This window comes from Oncorhynchus tshawytscha, linkage group LG01 (genome assembly GCF_018296145.1).
Source record: "Oncorhynchus tshawytscha isolate Ot180627B linkage group LG01, Otsh_v2.0, whole genome shotgun sequence".
Classification (NCBI taxonomy): Eukaryota; Metazoa; Chordata; class Actinopteri; order Salmoniformes; family Salmonidae; genus Oncorhynchus; species Oncorhynchus tshawytscha.
Genome location: NC_056429.1, coordinates 11,200,173 through 11,213,959, shown reverse-complemented (window position 1 = coordinate 11,213,959; position 13,787 = coordinate 11,200,173). Strand labels below are relative to the sequence as shown.

Genomic DNA, 13,787 nt, shown 5'->3' with positions numbered 1-13,787 from the left:
AAAAACGTTTCAAATGTTGCTACATAAGACTGAATCGAGGCGGTCAGGCACCTATGTTTTGTCTCTCTTTGTGTGCATAAAGCATAAAGCATATGCACAGACAACAATAACTTTTGGCGAAAGGACATTGATCAGTTTACCACCAAATGGCAAAGCTTCAGCTCTCTGAATACACTAATCTATAATCATCAAGTGTTTTTTTCTGAGTGTTTCTGTCCAATCTCCCCAACATTGTTTGGCATGAAAACGATTTTATAGAATATTTGGCTCTAAGCACCACAATGGAAATATGTTTGATCACTTCTTTGAGTTACACTTGATGATTTGGAATGCCCTACATCCACTTGTGTGGTTCCATGGTGCTTTTGGTAAGGGATCATCCGCTGCTACCTCCTTATGAATTGAGGAGCAAACTGAAGTAGAGAGGAGATTCAGCAACTCTTGGAGGACAATGGAATCAAACATTGTTAAAAGTAGAACCAAATATCCAATTTTAATCAACCAATCAATATCCACTCACTGCCTCTCCTTCTCCTGCTGCTCCTTAATGATCTTGTTGGTCTGTAGGGCAACCCTCTTCTGTTGCATCAGCTTTTGTCTGTCCACCTCCCTGCGAGCCTCCACCGCCAGACGCTCCTCGCCTGTCATAAACAACTCACTGCCCTGTGCGGGACAGACAGACAGACAGACAGACAGACAGACAGACAGACAGACAGACAGACAGACAGACAGACAGACAGACAGACAGACAGACAGACAGACAGACAGACAGACAGACAGACAGACAGACAGACAGACAGACAGACAGACAGACAGACAGCAGAAAGGGGGTGTAAGAGTGTTCCAATCACTCATCTGTGATGGACTGGAACGGAAGTGCCATTCCACAAGGAAATAACAACACACGGATGGATGTAGTGAGAGCGGGAGATAAGAGAATAACAATCGCCTAAAATAATCACATATACTGTTTATTCTTTCAATTTACTCGCTGTCTAGAGGTGGAAATGAGAATTGATCATTATCAGGTCTTAAAGGGGAAATCTGCAATTGCTACATCAATTTTTGGACTTGTACATTAATGATATATATATATATATATATATATATATATATATATATATATATATATATATATATACTGTAGTATACTGTAGTAAGCAATTAGGGGTATAGCAAGTCCTTAGGGTTATAGTAAGTCGTTAGGGGTATAGTAAGTTGTTAGGTGTATAGTAAGTCGTTATGGGTATAGTAAGTAGTTAGGGGTATAGTAAGTAGTTAGGGGTATAGTAAGTAGTTAGGGGTATAGTAAGTAGTTAGGGGTATAGTAAGTAGTTAGGTGTATAGTAAGTCGTTAGGGGTATAGTAAGTTGTTAAGGGTAAAGTAAGTAATTATGGGTATACTGTAGTAAGTCATTAAGGGTATAGTAAGTTGTTAGGTGTATAGTAAGTCGTTAGGGGTATAGTAAGTTGTTACGGGTGTAGTAAGTCATTATGGGTATACTGTAGTAAGTCATTAGGGGTATAGTAAGTTGTTCGGGATACAGTAAGTCGTTAGGGGGAGGGTAAGTCATTATGGGAATACTGTAGTAAGTCATTAGGGGTATAGTAAGATGTTAGGGGTATAGTAAGTCATTAGGGGTATAGTAAGTCGTTAGGGGTATAGTAAGTTGTTAAGGGTAAAGTAAGTAATTATGGGTATACTGTAGTAAGTCATTAAGGGTATAGTAAGTTGTTAGGGGTGTAGTAAGTCATTATGGGTATACTTTAGTAAGTCATTAGGGGTATAGTAAGTCATTAGGGGTATAGTAAGTTGTCAGGGGTATAGTATGTCATTATGGGTAAGGTAAGTCATTATGGGAATACTGTAGTAAGTCATTAGGGGTATAGTAAGTCATTACGGGTATACTGTAGTAAGTCATTAGGGGTATAGTAAGTCGTTAGGGGTATAGAAAGTTGTTAGGGGTAAAATAAGTCATTAGTGTTATAGCAAGATGATAGGGGTATAGTAAGTAGTTTGGGGTATAGTAAGTCATTATGGGTAAACGGTAGTAAGTTAATAGAGGTATAGCAAGTCGTTAGGGGTATAGTAAGTTGTTAGGGGTATAGTAAGTTGTTTGGGGTAATGTAAGTCATTATGGGTATAGTAAGTCGTAAGGGGTATAGCAAGTTGTTAGGGGTATAGTAAGTAATTTGGTATATAGTAAGTCATTAGGGATATAGTAAGTCATTAGATGTTTAGTAAGTCGTTTGGGGTATAGTAGGTCATTAGGGGTATAGTAAGTCGTTATGGGTATAGTAAGTTGTTAGGGGTATAATAAGTTGTTAGGGGTATAATAAGTTGTTAGGTGTATAGTAAGTCATTAGGGGTATAGTAAGTCATTATTGGTATACTGTAGTAAGTTATTAAGGGTTTCGTAAGTCGTTAGGGGTATAGTAAGTTGTTACGGGTATAGTAAGTCATTTTGGGTAAACTGTAGTAAGTTAATAGGGGTATAGCAAGTTGTTAGGGGTATAGCAAGTTATTAGGGGTATAGCAAGTTGTTAGGGGTATAGTAAGTCATTATGCGTATAGTAAGTAGTTAGGGGTATAGCAAGTCGTTAGTCGTTAGGGGTATAGCAAGTCGTTAGGGGTATAGTAAGTCGTTTGGGGTATAGTAAGCAGTTTGAGGTATAGTAAGTCATTAGGGGTATAGTAAGTCATTAGAGGTATAGTAAGTCATTATGTGTAAAGTAAGTCATTATGGGTATACTGTAGTACGTTTTAAGGGGTATAGCAAGTTGTTAGGGGTATAGTAAGTCATTATGGGTATACTTTAGTATGTTTTAAGGGGTATAGTAAGTTGTTACGGGTATAGTAAGTCATTATGGGTATACTGTAGTAAGTTATTAGGGGTATAGCAAGTCGTTAGGGGTATAGTAAGTCGTTAGTGGTATAGCAAGTCATTAGGTGTAGAGTAAGTTGTTACGGGTATAGTAAGTCATTATGGGTAAACTGTAGTAAGTTGTTAGGGGTATAGCAAGTCGTTAGGGGTATAGCAAGTCATTATGTGTAAAGTAAGTAATTATGGGTATACTGAAGTAAGTTGTTAGGGGTATAGCAGGTCATTAGGGGTATAATAAGTCATTAGGGGTATAGTAAGTCGTTAGGGGTAAAGTAAGTCATTATGGGTATAGTAAGTCGCTAGGGGTATAGTAAGTCATTATAGGTATACTGTAGTAAGTCGTTAGGGGTATAGCAAGTCGTTAGGGGTATAGCAAGTTGTAACGGGTATAGTAAGTCGTTAGGGGTATAGCAAGTTGTAACGGGTATAGTAATTCATCATGGGTATACTGTAGTAAGTAATTAGGGCTATAGCAAGTCGTTAGGGGTATAGTAAATATTTATAGGTATACTGTAGTAAGTTATTAGGGGTATAGGAGGTTGTTAGGGGTATAGTAAGTCGTTTGGGGTATAGTAAGTCATTAGGGGTATAGTAAGTTATTAGGGGTATAGCAAGTCATTAGGGGTATAGTAAGTCGTTTGGGGTATAGTAAGTCATTATGGGTATAGTAAGTTGTTAGGGGTATAGTAAGTCATTATGGGTATAGTAAGTAATTTATGGGTATACTGTAGTAAGTTATTAGGGGTATAGTATGTCGTTAGGGGTATAGTAAGTTGTCAGGGGTATAGTAAGTCCTTATGGGTATACCGTAGTAAATGATTAGGGGTTTAGCAAGTCGTTAGGGGTCTAGTAAGTCATTAGGGGTATAGCAAGTCGTAATGGGTATAGTAAGTCATTATGGGTATACTGTAGTATGTTATTAGGGGTCTATCAAGTTGTTAGGGGTATGCTGCTGCAGATAAGTTGTGGAATTGCATCTTCATAATGATGTCGCATTCTGCACTTTGCTTCTTGAAAGTGCTATATATTGAAAACTGATGACATAAAAACATTTTTGGGACTGTATCAACAATGGGCTAATTTTAAAAAATTAAAAAGATAGTTTGAGTGGACTATTCCTGTAAGGAAGCACTATTCGTAGCAGTTGACGGTGTACTTACAGCACCAGAAAGAACTGTGATGGTTAGACTCCTGCTGCTCTTCAGAACTCTGACAGCCTGCAGACACAATAGAGATTAAACTTTACTAAGCAATAAACACAAAATAAAGTTTATTATTTACCAAGCAAATGTATTATTTACCAAGCAAATGTATTATTTACCAAGCAAATGTATTATTTACCAAGCAAATGTATTATTTACCAAGCAAATGTATTATTTACCAAGCAAATGTATTATTTACCAAGCAAATGTATTATTTACCAAGCAAATGTATTATTTACCAAGCAAATGTATTATTTACCAAGCAAATGTATTATTTACCAAGCAAATGTATTATTTACCAAGCAAATGTATTATTTACCAAGCAAATGTATTATTTACCAAGCAAATGTATTATTTACCAAGCAAAACTGTATTCTGGAGGTATAAGACCTTTGTTTGCATTTTGTGTGTCCTACCTCTTTGTGGTCCAGATTAGTGAATTCCACCCTGTTCACCTCCACGATCTGGTCACCAGTCTACCAACACAAAACACAATACAACTCGCAATACCAACCATGCAGCAACACACACACATTTCAGCACTTTATTGTAATCCACATTGGGACATTGTAGCATACTAGGACCAAGCTCGAAGGGATCTTCTCACATAAACACTCTGCGACTTGGTTCGGAAAACAATTCCTAGCCAGTAAGATTTCTCATGGATCTTGACGAAACACTATGAGTTTATTATGCGCAGGTGATCATCGTGATGCATTTCTAGATGTTCATTTCATAGTGGTTCACAGTACGCTAAACAGGGCCAAACTCTTACCTGTAGTCCTACTTCAGCAGCGAGGGAGCCAGGTTTGACGTTACTGACATAGATACCAGGCTGCTGTGTGGGGCCACTGGAGATGCTGATGCCCATGCCCTTGGTGCCCACCAAGCTCAGGAACACCTTCTTCTCCTTGATCTCCTTGCCTCCCATGGACGCCAGGCCTGCCACACTGTTTTTCGTCTTTTGAGAGAGAGAGAGAGAGATAGAAAATGATGTGCTTGGTTGCATTACAGTATTTATTTGTAGGCCGCTCTGGATAAGAGTGTTTGTTAAATTACAAAACTGAGAATGAAGAAGGGCCAAAGGAATAAAGAATATGAGAGAATATTTCATCTAAAAGAATATGAATCTCATTCTCACCCCAGAATCAGACACAAACTGGTCCACAAACTGCCACTTCAAAGCCTCCTCTGTGGAACTGGAGAAGAACAGAAATCTAATTCTATATTTATTTATGTATATATTTAACCTTTATTTAACCAGGATGATACCTTGAGGTCGGTTGAAAACCTGTTTTGTGAGGGACGCCTGACACAGGAAATACATAACACATGCTTCCTGGATGCCCCTTATCCAGAATATATCATTTGTTGTTTTATTAATCTCACACCTCATCTCGTCTTTGCTAAAACAGAAAGTTGTCAAATACAATACCAACCAAGAGAGAAACAGCCCTACCTCTTCACTGGTATCATTCCAACCTCTGCACAGAGAAAAGAAGCAAAGAGACAGAAATTGAAAATGAAGTCTAATTACTTAGATGACATAAAGACAGGTACATTATTGGGATATACCCTGAATGGGATGGGTGAACTTACGCCTGACTTTGAGCGACACGGTCTTCTTGGTCTTGATGAGGTTGATGACTTCCTCGTGGATACAGGAAGAAATGGAGTATCCATTGATGCGTACAATCTCGTCTCCCATCTGGAGGTCACACAGGTCAGACGTTACGACGACCATCATTTTTTATGGGTTGTGATGTGTGGCTACATTTCTCTGAGTGTTATGGCATTGTGTGTTTGCTTCTCTTCAGATGTCTGACAACAACCCCTCCACCCTCCATGCATATTTTCAAAGTCTTGTGCTCACTGGGTAAGGATGAGTCTCAGAATCGTTTTTTTCTCCAGGTACCAGACATGATGGCTGTGTCACCTCAGTAGTGGTGTGTCAATTTGTGTCACTGGTTACTGAGCTATTGGAAGTGTGGGACATCTGTCGTGCTGGCTGAGGGGAATAACTACAGTATTTTATCTTTATTTAACTAGGCAAGTCAGTTAAGAACAAATTCTTATTTTCAATGACAGCCTAGGAACAGTGTGTTAACTGCCTGGTTCAGGGGCAGAACGACAGATTTTTACCTTGTCAGCTCGGGGATTTGAACTTGCAACCTTTCGGGGCAGCAGGGTAGCCTAATGGTTAGAGCATTGGACTAGTAACCAGAAAGTTGCAAGTTCAAATCCCGAGCTGACAAGATACAAGTCTGTCATTCTGCCCCTGAACAGGCAGTTAACCCACTGTTCCTAGGCCAGTTAACCCACTGGCCAGCTAACCCACTGTTCCTAGGCCAGTTAACCCACTGGCCAGCTAACCCACTGTTCCTAGGCCGTCATTGAAAATAAGAATCTGTTCTTAACTGACTTGCCTAGTTAAATAGGTAAAATAATTTTTTGTTGTTGATAATGGAATTTATATGATTAAATTAATGATTAGAATATTCCACCCTGAAACCATATAATTGTACAAAATCTGTAAAAATTATAATTAATGATGTGTGTGGTTTTAGTCAGAATTAGGGTAAAACAATATATCATTTATATTATCTTAAACACAGACTGTCTGAGCAAAATTCGGTGCTGACCTGGCTAGGCTGGGAGATTTGGGAGAGGGCAGGGAGTACTTCTCATTGTCTCCCTAATCTTGGGGGAGGACAGGGAGTGCTTCTCACGGTCTCCCTAATCTTGGGGGAGGACAGGGAGTGCTTCTCATTGTCTCCCTAATCTTGGGGGAGGACAGGGAGTGCTTCTCATTGTCTCCCTGATCTTGGGGGAGGACAGGGAGTGCTTCTCATTGTCTCCCTAATCTTGGGGGCGAACAGGGAGTACTTCTCATTGTCTCCCTAATCTTGGGGGCGAACAGGGAGTGCTTCTCATTGTCTCCCTGATCTTGGGGGAGGACAGGGAGTGCTTCTCATTGTCTCCTAATCTTGGGTGAGGACAGGGAGTGCTTCTCATTGTCTCCCTAATCTTGGGGGAGGACAGGGAGTGCTTCTCATTGTCTCCCTAATCTTGGGGGAGGACAGGGAGTGCTTCTCATTGTCTCCCTAATCTTGGGGGAGGACAGGGAGTGCTTCTCATTGTCTCCCTAATCTTGGGGGAGGACAGGGAGTACTTCTCATTGTCTCCTAATCTTGGGGGCGAACAGGAGTGCTTCTCATTGTCTCCCTAATCTTGGGGGCGAACAGGAGTACTTCTCATTGTCTCCCTAATCTTGGGGGCGAACAGGAGTGCTTCTCATTGTCTCCCTAATCTTGGGGAGGACAGGGAGTGCTTCTCATTGTCTCCCTAATCTTGGGGGAGGACAGGGAGTGCTTCTCATTGTCTCCCTAATCTTGGGGAGGACAGGGAGTGCTTCTCATTGTCTCCCTAATCTTGGGGGAGGACAGGGAGTGCTTCTCATTGTCTCCCTAATCTTGGGGGAGGACAGGGAGTGCTTCTCATTGTCTCCCTAATCTTGGGGGAGGACAGGGAGTGCTTCTCATTGTCTCCCTAATCTTGGGGGAGGACAGGGAGTACTTCTCATTGTCTCCTAATCTTGGGGGAGGATAGGGAGTACTTCTCATTGTCTCCCTAATCTTGGGGGAGGACAGGGAGTGCTTCTCATTGTCTCCCTAATCTTGGGGGCGAACAGGGAGTGCTTCTCATTGTCTCCCTAATCTTGGGGGAGGACAGGGAGTGCTTCTCATTGTCTCCCTAATCTTGGGGAGGACAGGGAGTACTTCTCATTGTCTCCCTAATCTTGGGGAGGACAGGGAGTACTTCTCATTGTCTCCCTAATCTTGGGGCGAACAGGGAGTGCTTCTCATTGTCTCCCTAATCTTGGGGGCGAACAGGGAGTACTTCTCATTGTCTCCCTAATCTTGGGGGCGAACAGGAGTACTTCTCATTGTCTCCCTAATCTTGGGGGAGGACAGGGAGTACTTCTCATTGTCTTCCTAATATTGGGGAGGACAGGGAGTGCTTCTCATTGTCTCCCTAATCTTGGGGGAGGACAGGGAGTGCTTCTCATTGTCTTCCTGATCTTGGGGGAGGACAGGGAGTGCTTCTCATTGTCTCCCTAATCTTGGGGGAGGACAGGGAGTGCTTCTCATTGTCTCCCTAATCTTGGGGAGGACAGGGAGTGCTTCTCATTGTCTCCCTAATCTTGGGGAGGACAGGGAGTACTTCTCATTATCTCACTAATCTTGGGGGAGGACAGGGAGTACTTCTCATTGTCTCCCTAATCTTGGGGGAGGACAGGGAGTGCTTCTTATTGTCTCCCTAATCTTGGGGGAGGACAGGGAGTGCTTCTCATTGTCTCCCTAATCTTGGGGGAGGACAGGGAGTACTTCTCACCGTCTCATTGGTCAAAGCTATTGATTGATTGTTATTATCATTGGGATGGAAAATGTTCATGACATTAGTCCAACGATTTAACCACTAGGCTACCTGCCGCCCCAAACAGTACAGCAGGTTCAATTACTTCATGAAGGACAGGAAGGTACTTTAAACATTCACTGATGTTTTTATCAAAGAAGTTTGTTCCTCTGATTGGTTGTATTTGATGCATGCATACTGTATGTGATATGTTTCTATCAGGATTGGGGTCAATTCCATTTCAACTCCATATAATTCAGGAACAACACTGAAACTCCAATTCCAATTTTCTTCAATGCTTTTTTCAATGAGGAAAATGTGGAACTTTCTGAATTGACTGGAATTTCAAAGGAATTGACCCCAACCCTGATTACTATATGTAAAACAGCAAGGAGAGATACCCATATGAACTGCATAATGACTAATACAAAGACGTTTGACATTTCTCAACAGAGTCAAGTGGTGCAGTCTATGAATCTGCTTCTCAAAGGGTAACTAATCAATGTTTCTTTACTCCACCTAGTGGAAATATTGACCATATCATATGAAAAGACTGTCCCTTTCATGACCTCATGAAAACAGAAACACACACCTGCAGGCCACTGTTTCCAGCCTGTCCATCCTTGACGATCTGTGAGATGAAGAGTCCACAGCCGAACTCCAGGCCCCCTCTTACGCTCAGCCCCAGGCCCTCAGGATGAGTACGATCCAGACGCACCTCCCTTAGCTTACTGCGCCACCAGGCGGGAGAAGAGGGAGAAGGAGAAGAAAGACAGGGGGGAGAGGGAGAAGAAAGACAGGGGAGAGTGAGAAGGAGAAGAAAGACAGGGGGAGAGGGAGAAGAAAGACAGGGGGAGAAGGAGAAGAAAGACAGGGGGAAGAGGGAGAAGGAGAAGAAAGACAGGGGGAAGAAGGAGAAGGAGACGAAAGACAGGGGGAGAGGGAGAAGGAGACGAAAGACAGGGGGAGAGGGAGAAGGAGACGAAAGACAGGGGGAGAGGGAGAAGGAGACGAAAGACAGGGGGAGAGGGAGAAGGAGACGAAAGACAGGGGGAGGGGGAGAGGGAGAAGGAGACGAAAGACAGGGGAGAGGGAGAAGGAGAAGAAAGACAGGGGGAGAGGAAGGAGGAGAAGAAAGACAGGGGGAGAGGAAGGAGGAGAAGAAAGACAGGGGGAGAGGGAGAAGGAGAAGAAAGACAGGGGGAGGGAGAAGGAGAAGAAAGACAGGGGGAGAGGGAGAAGGAGAAGAAAGACAGGGGGAGAGGGAGAAGGAGAAGAAAGACAGGGGGAGAGGGAGAAGGAGAAGAAAGACAGGGGGAGAGGGAGAAGGAGAAGAAAGACAGGGGGAGAGGGAGAAGGAGAAGAAAGACAGGGGGAGAGGGAGAATGAGAAGAAAGACAGGGGGAGAGGGAGAATGAGAAGAAAGACAGGGGGAGAGGGAGAATGAGAAGAAAGACAGGGGGAGAGGGAGAATGAGAAGAAAGACAGGGGGGGAGAGGGAGAATGAGAAGAAAGACAGGGGGAGAGGGAGAATGAGAAGAAAGACAGGGGGAGAGGGAGAATGAGAAGAAAGACAGGGGGAGAGGGAGAATGAGAAGAAAGACAGGGGGAGAGGGAGAATGAGAAGAAAGACAGGGGGAGAGGGAGAATGAGAAGAAAGACAGGGGGAGAGGGAGAAGAAAGACAGGGGGAGAGGGAGAATGAGAAGAAAGACAGGGGGAGAGGGAGAAGAAAGACAGGGGGAGAGGGAGAAGGAGAAGAAAGACAGGGGGAGAGGGAGAAGGAGAAGAAAGACAGGGGGAGAGGGAGAAGGAGAAGAAAGACAGGGGGAGAGGGAGGAGGAGAAGAAAGACAGGGGGAGAGGGAGGAGGAGAAGAAAGACAGGGGGAGAGGGAGAAGGAGAAGAAAGACAGGGGGAGAGGGAGAAGGAGAAGAAAGACAGGGGGAGAAGGAGAAGAAAGACAGGGGGAGAGGGAGAAGGAGAAGAAAGACAGGGGGAGAGGGAGAAGGAGCAGAAAGACAGGGGGAGAGGGAGAAGGAGAAGAAAGACAGGGGAGAGGGAGAAGGAGAAGAAAGACAGGGGAGAGGGAGAAGGAGAAGAAAGACAGGGGGAGAGGGAGAAGGAGAAGAAAGACAGGGGAGAATGAGAAGAAAGACAGGGGGAGACGGAGAAGGCGAAGAAAGACAGGGAGGAGAGGGAGAAGGAGAAGAAAGACAGGGGGAGAGGGAGAAGAAAGACAGGGGAGAAGGAGAAGAAAGACAGGGGGAAGAGGGAGAAGGAGAAGAAAGACAGGGGGAAGAAGGAGAAGGAGACGAAAGACAGGGGGAGAGGGAGAAGGAGACGAAAGACAGGGGGAGAGGGAGAAGGAGACGAAAGACAGGGGGAGAGGGAGAAGGAGAAGAAAGACAGGGGAGAGGGAGAAGGAGACGAAAGACAGGGGGAGAGGGAGAAGGAGACGAAAGACAGGGGGAGAGGAGAAGAAAGACAGGGGGAGAGGGAGAAGGAGAAGAAAGACAGGGGAGAGGGAGAAGGAGAAGAAAGACAGGGGGAGAAGGAGAAGAAAGACAGGGGGAGAGGGAGAAGGAGAAGAAAGACAGGGGGAGAGGGAGAAGGAGAAGAAAGACAGGGGAGAGGGAGAAGAAAGACAGGAGGAGAGGGAGAAGGAGAAGAAAGACAGGGGGAGAGGGAGAAGGAGAAGAAAGACAGGGGGAGAGGGAGAAGGAGAAGAAAGACAGGGGAGAGGGAGAAGGAGAAGAAAGACAGGGGAGAGGGAGAAGGAGAAGGAGAAGAAAGACAGGGGGAGAGGGAGAAGGAGAAGAAAGACAGGGGGAGAAGGAGAAGAAAGACAGGGGAGAGGGAGAAGGAGAAGAAAGACAGGGGGAGGGAGAAGAAAGACAGGGGGAGAGGAGAAGGAGAAAGACAGGGGGAGAGGGAGGAGGAGAAGAAAGACAGGGGAGAGGGAGGAGGAGAAGAAAGACAGGGGGAGAGGGAGGAGGAGAAGAAAGACAGGGGGAGAGAGGGAGGAGGAGAAGAAAGACAGGGGAGAGGGAGAAGGAGAAGAAAGACAGGGGGAGAGAGGAGAAGGAGAAGAAAGACAGGGGGAGAGGGAGAAGGAGCAGAAAGACAGGGGGAGAGGGAGGAGGAGAAGAAAGACAGGGGGAGAGGGAGGAGGAGAAGAAAGACAGGGGGAGAGGGAGAGGAGGAGAAGAAAGACAGGGGGAGAGGGAGAAGGAGAAGAAAGACAGGGGGAGAGGGAGGAGGAGAAGAAAGACAGGGGGAGAGGGAGAAGGAGAAGAAAGACAGGGGAAGAAAGACAGGGGGAGAGGGGAGAAGAAAGACAGGGGGAGAGGGAGAAGGAGAAGAAAGACAGGGGGAGAGGGAGAAGGAGAAGAAAGACAGGGGGAGAGGGAGAAGGAGGGAAAGACAGGGGGAGAGGGAGAAGGAGACAGAAAGACAGGGGAGAGGGAGAAGGAGACGAAAGACAGGGGGAGAGGGAGAAGGAGACGAAAGACAGGGGAGAGGGAGAAGGAGACGAAAGACAGGGGGAGAGGGAGAAGGAGACGAAAGACAGGGGGAGAGGAAGGAGGAGAAGAAAGACAGGGGAGAGGGAGAAGGAGAAGAAAGACAGGGGGAGAGGGAGAATGAGAAGAAAGACAGGGGGAGAGGGAGAATGAGAAGAAAGACAGGGGGAGAGGGAGAAGGAGAAGAAAGACAGGGGGAGAGGGAGAAGGAGAAGAAAGACAGGGGGAGAGGGAGAAGGAGAAGAAAGACAGGGGGAGAGGGAGAAGGAGAAGAAAGACAGGGGGAGAGGGAGAGGAGAAGAAAGACAGGGGGAGAGGGAGGAGGAGAAGAAAGACAGGGGGAGAGGGAGAAGGAGAAGAAAGACAGGGGGGAGAGGGAGAAGGAGAAGAAAGACAGGGGGAGAGGGAGAAGGAGAAGAAAGACAGGGGGAGAAGGAGAAGAAAGACAGGGGGAAAGGAGAAGGAGAAGAAAGACAGGGGGAGAAGGAGAAGAAAGACAGGGGGAGGGAGAAGGAGAAGAAAGACAGGGGGAGAAGGAGAAGAAAGACAGGGGGAGAGGAGAAGAAAGAAGGGGAGAGGGAGAAGGAGAAGAAAGACAGGGGGAGAGGGAGAAGGAGAAGAAAGACAGGGGAGAGGGAGAAGGAGAAGAAAGACAGGGGAGAGGGAGAAGGAGAGAAAGACAGGGGAGAGGGAGAAGGAGAAGAAAGACAGGGGAGAGGGAGAAGGAGACGAAAGACAGGGGGAGAGGGAGAAGGAGAAGAAAGACAGGGGGAGAGGGAGGAGGAGAAGAAAGACAGGGGAGAGGGAGAAGGAGAAGAAAGACAGGGGGAGAGGGAGAAGGAGAAGAAAGACAGGGGGAGAATGAGAAGAAAGACAGGGGAGACGGAGAAGGAGAAGAAAGACAGGGGGAGAGGGAGAAGGAGAAGAAAGACAGGGGAGAGGGAGAAGAAAGACAGGGGGAGAAGGAGAAGAAAGACAGGGGAGAAGGAGAAGAAAGACAGGGGGAAGAGGGAGAAGGAGAAGAAAGACAGGGGGAAGAAGGAGAAGGAGACGAAAGACAGGGGGAGAGGGAGAAGGAGACGAAAGACAGGGGGAGAGGGAGAAGGAGATGAAAGACAGGGGGAGAGGGAGAAGGAGAAGGAGAAGAAAGACAGGGGGAGAGGGAGAAGGAGACGAAAGACAGGGGAGAGGGAGAAGGAGACGAAAGACAGGGGGAGAGGGAGAAGGAGAAGAAAGACAGAGGGGAGAGGGAGAAGGAGAAGAAAGACAGGGGGAGAAGGAGAAGAAAGACAGAGGGGGAGAGGGAGAAGAAAGACAGAGGGGGAGAGGGAGAAGGAGAAGAAAGACAGAGGGGGAGAGGGAGAAGGAGAAGAAAGACAGGGGGAGAAGGAGAAGAAAGACAGAGGGGGAGAGGGAGAAGGAGAAGAAAGACAGGGGGAGAGGAAGGAGAGAAGAAAGACAGGGGGAGAGGAAGGAGGAGAAGAAAGACAGGGGCAGAGGAAGAAGGAGAAGAAAGACAGGGGCAGAGGAAGGAGGAGAAGAAAGACAGGGGCAGAGGAAGGAGGAGAAGAAAGACAGGGGGGAGAGGAAGAAGGAGAAGAAAGACAGGAGGAGAGGAAGAAGGAGAAGAAAGACAGGGGGAGAGGAAGAAGGAGAAGAAAGACAGGGGGAGAAGGAGAAGGAGAAGAAAGACAGGGGGAGAGGGAGAAGGAGAAGAAAGACAGGGGGAGAGGGAGAAGGAGAAGAAAGACAGGGGGAGAGG

General features: G+C 45.9%; 1 protein-coding gene across 1 annotated transcript in view; it reads right to left on the bottom strand.

The window, feature by feature from the left end:
* LOC112259309 (harmonin-like) overlaps positions 1 to 13,787 on the bottom strand; it is a 49,591-nt gene that overhangs the window by 29,602 nt on the left and 6,202 nt on the right. Inside the window, exons 4-11 of the mRNA XM_042330794.1 lie at positions 9,096 to 9,234; positions 5,687 to 5,795; positions 5,547 to 5,571; positions 5,229 to 5,286; positions 4,863 to 5,048; positions 4,504 to 4,563; positions 4,046 to 4,102; positions 521 to 663 (exon numbers count right to left, since the gene is read on the bottom strand). Of these exons, the coding sequence (XP_042186728.1) occupies positions 521 to 663; positions 4,046 to 4,102; positions 4,504 to 4,563; positions 4,863 to 5,048; positions 5,229 to 5,286; positions 5,547 to 5,571; positions 5,687 to 5,795; positions 9,096 to 9,234 (777 nt within the window). The remainder of the gene's footprint in view (positions 1 to 520; positions 664 to 4,045; positions 4,103 to 4,503; positions 4,564 to 4,862; positions 5,049 to 5,228; positions 5,287 to 5,546; positions 5,572 to 5,686; positions 5,796 to 9,095; positions 9,235 to 13,787) is intronic.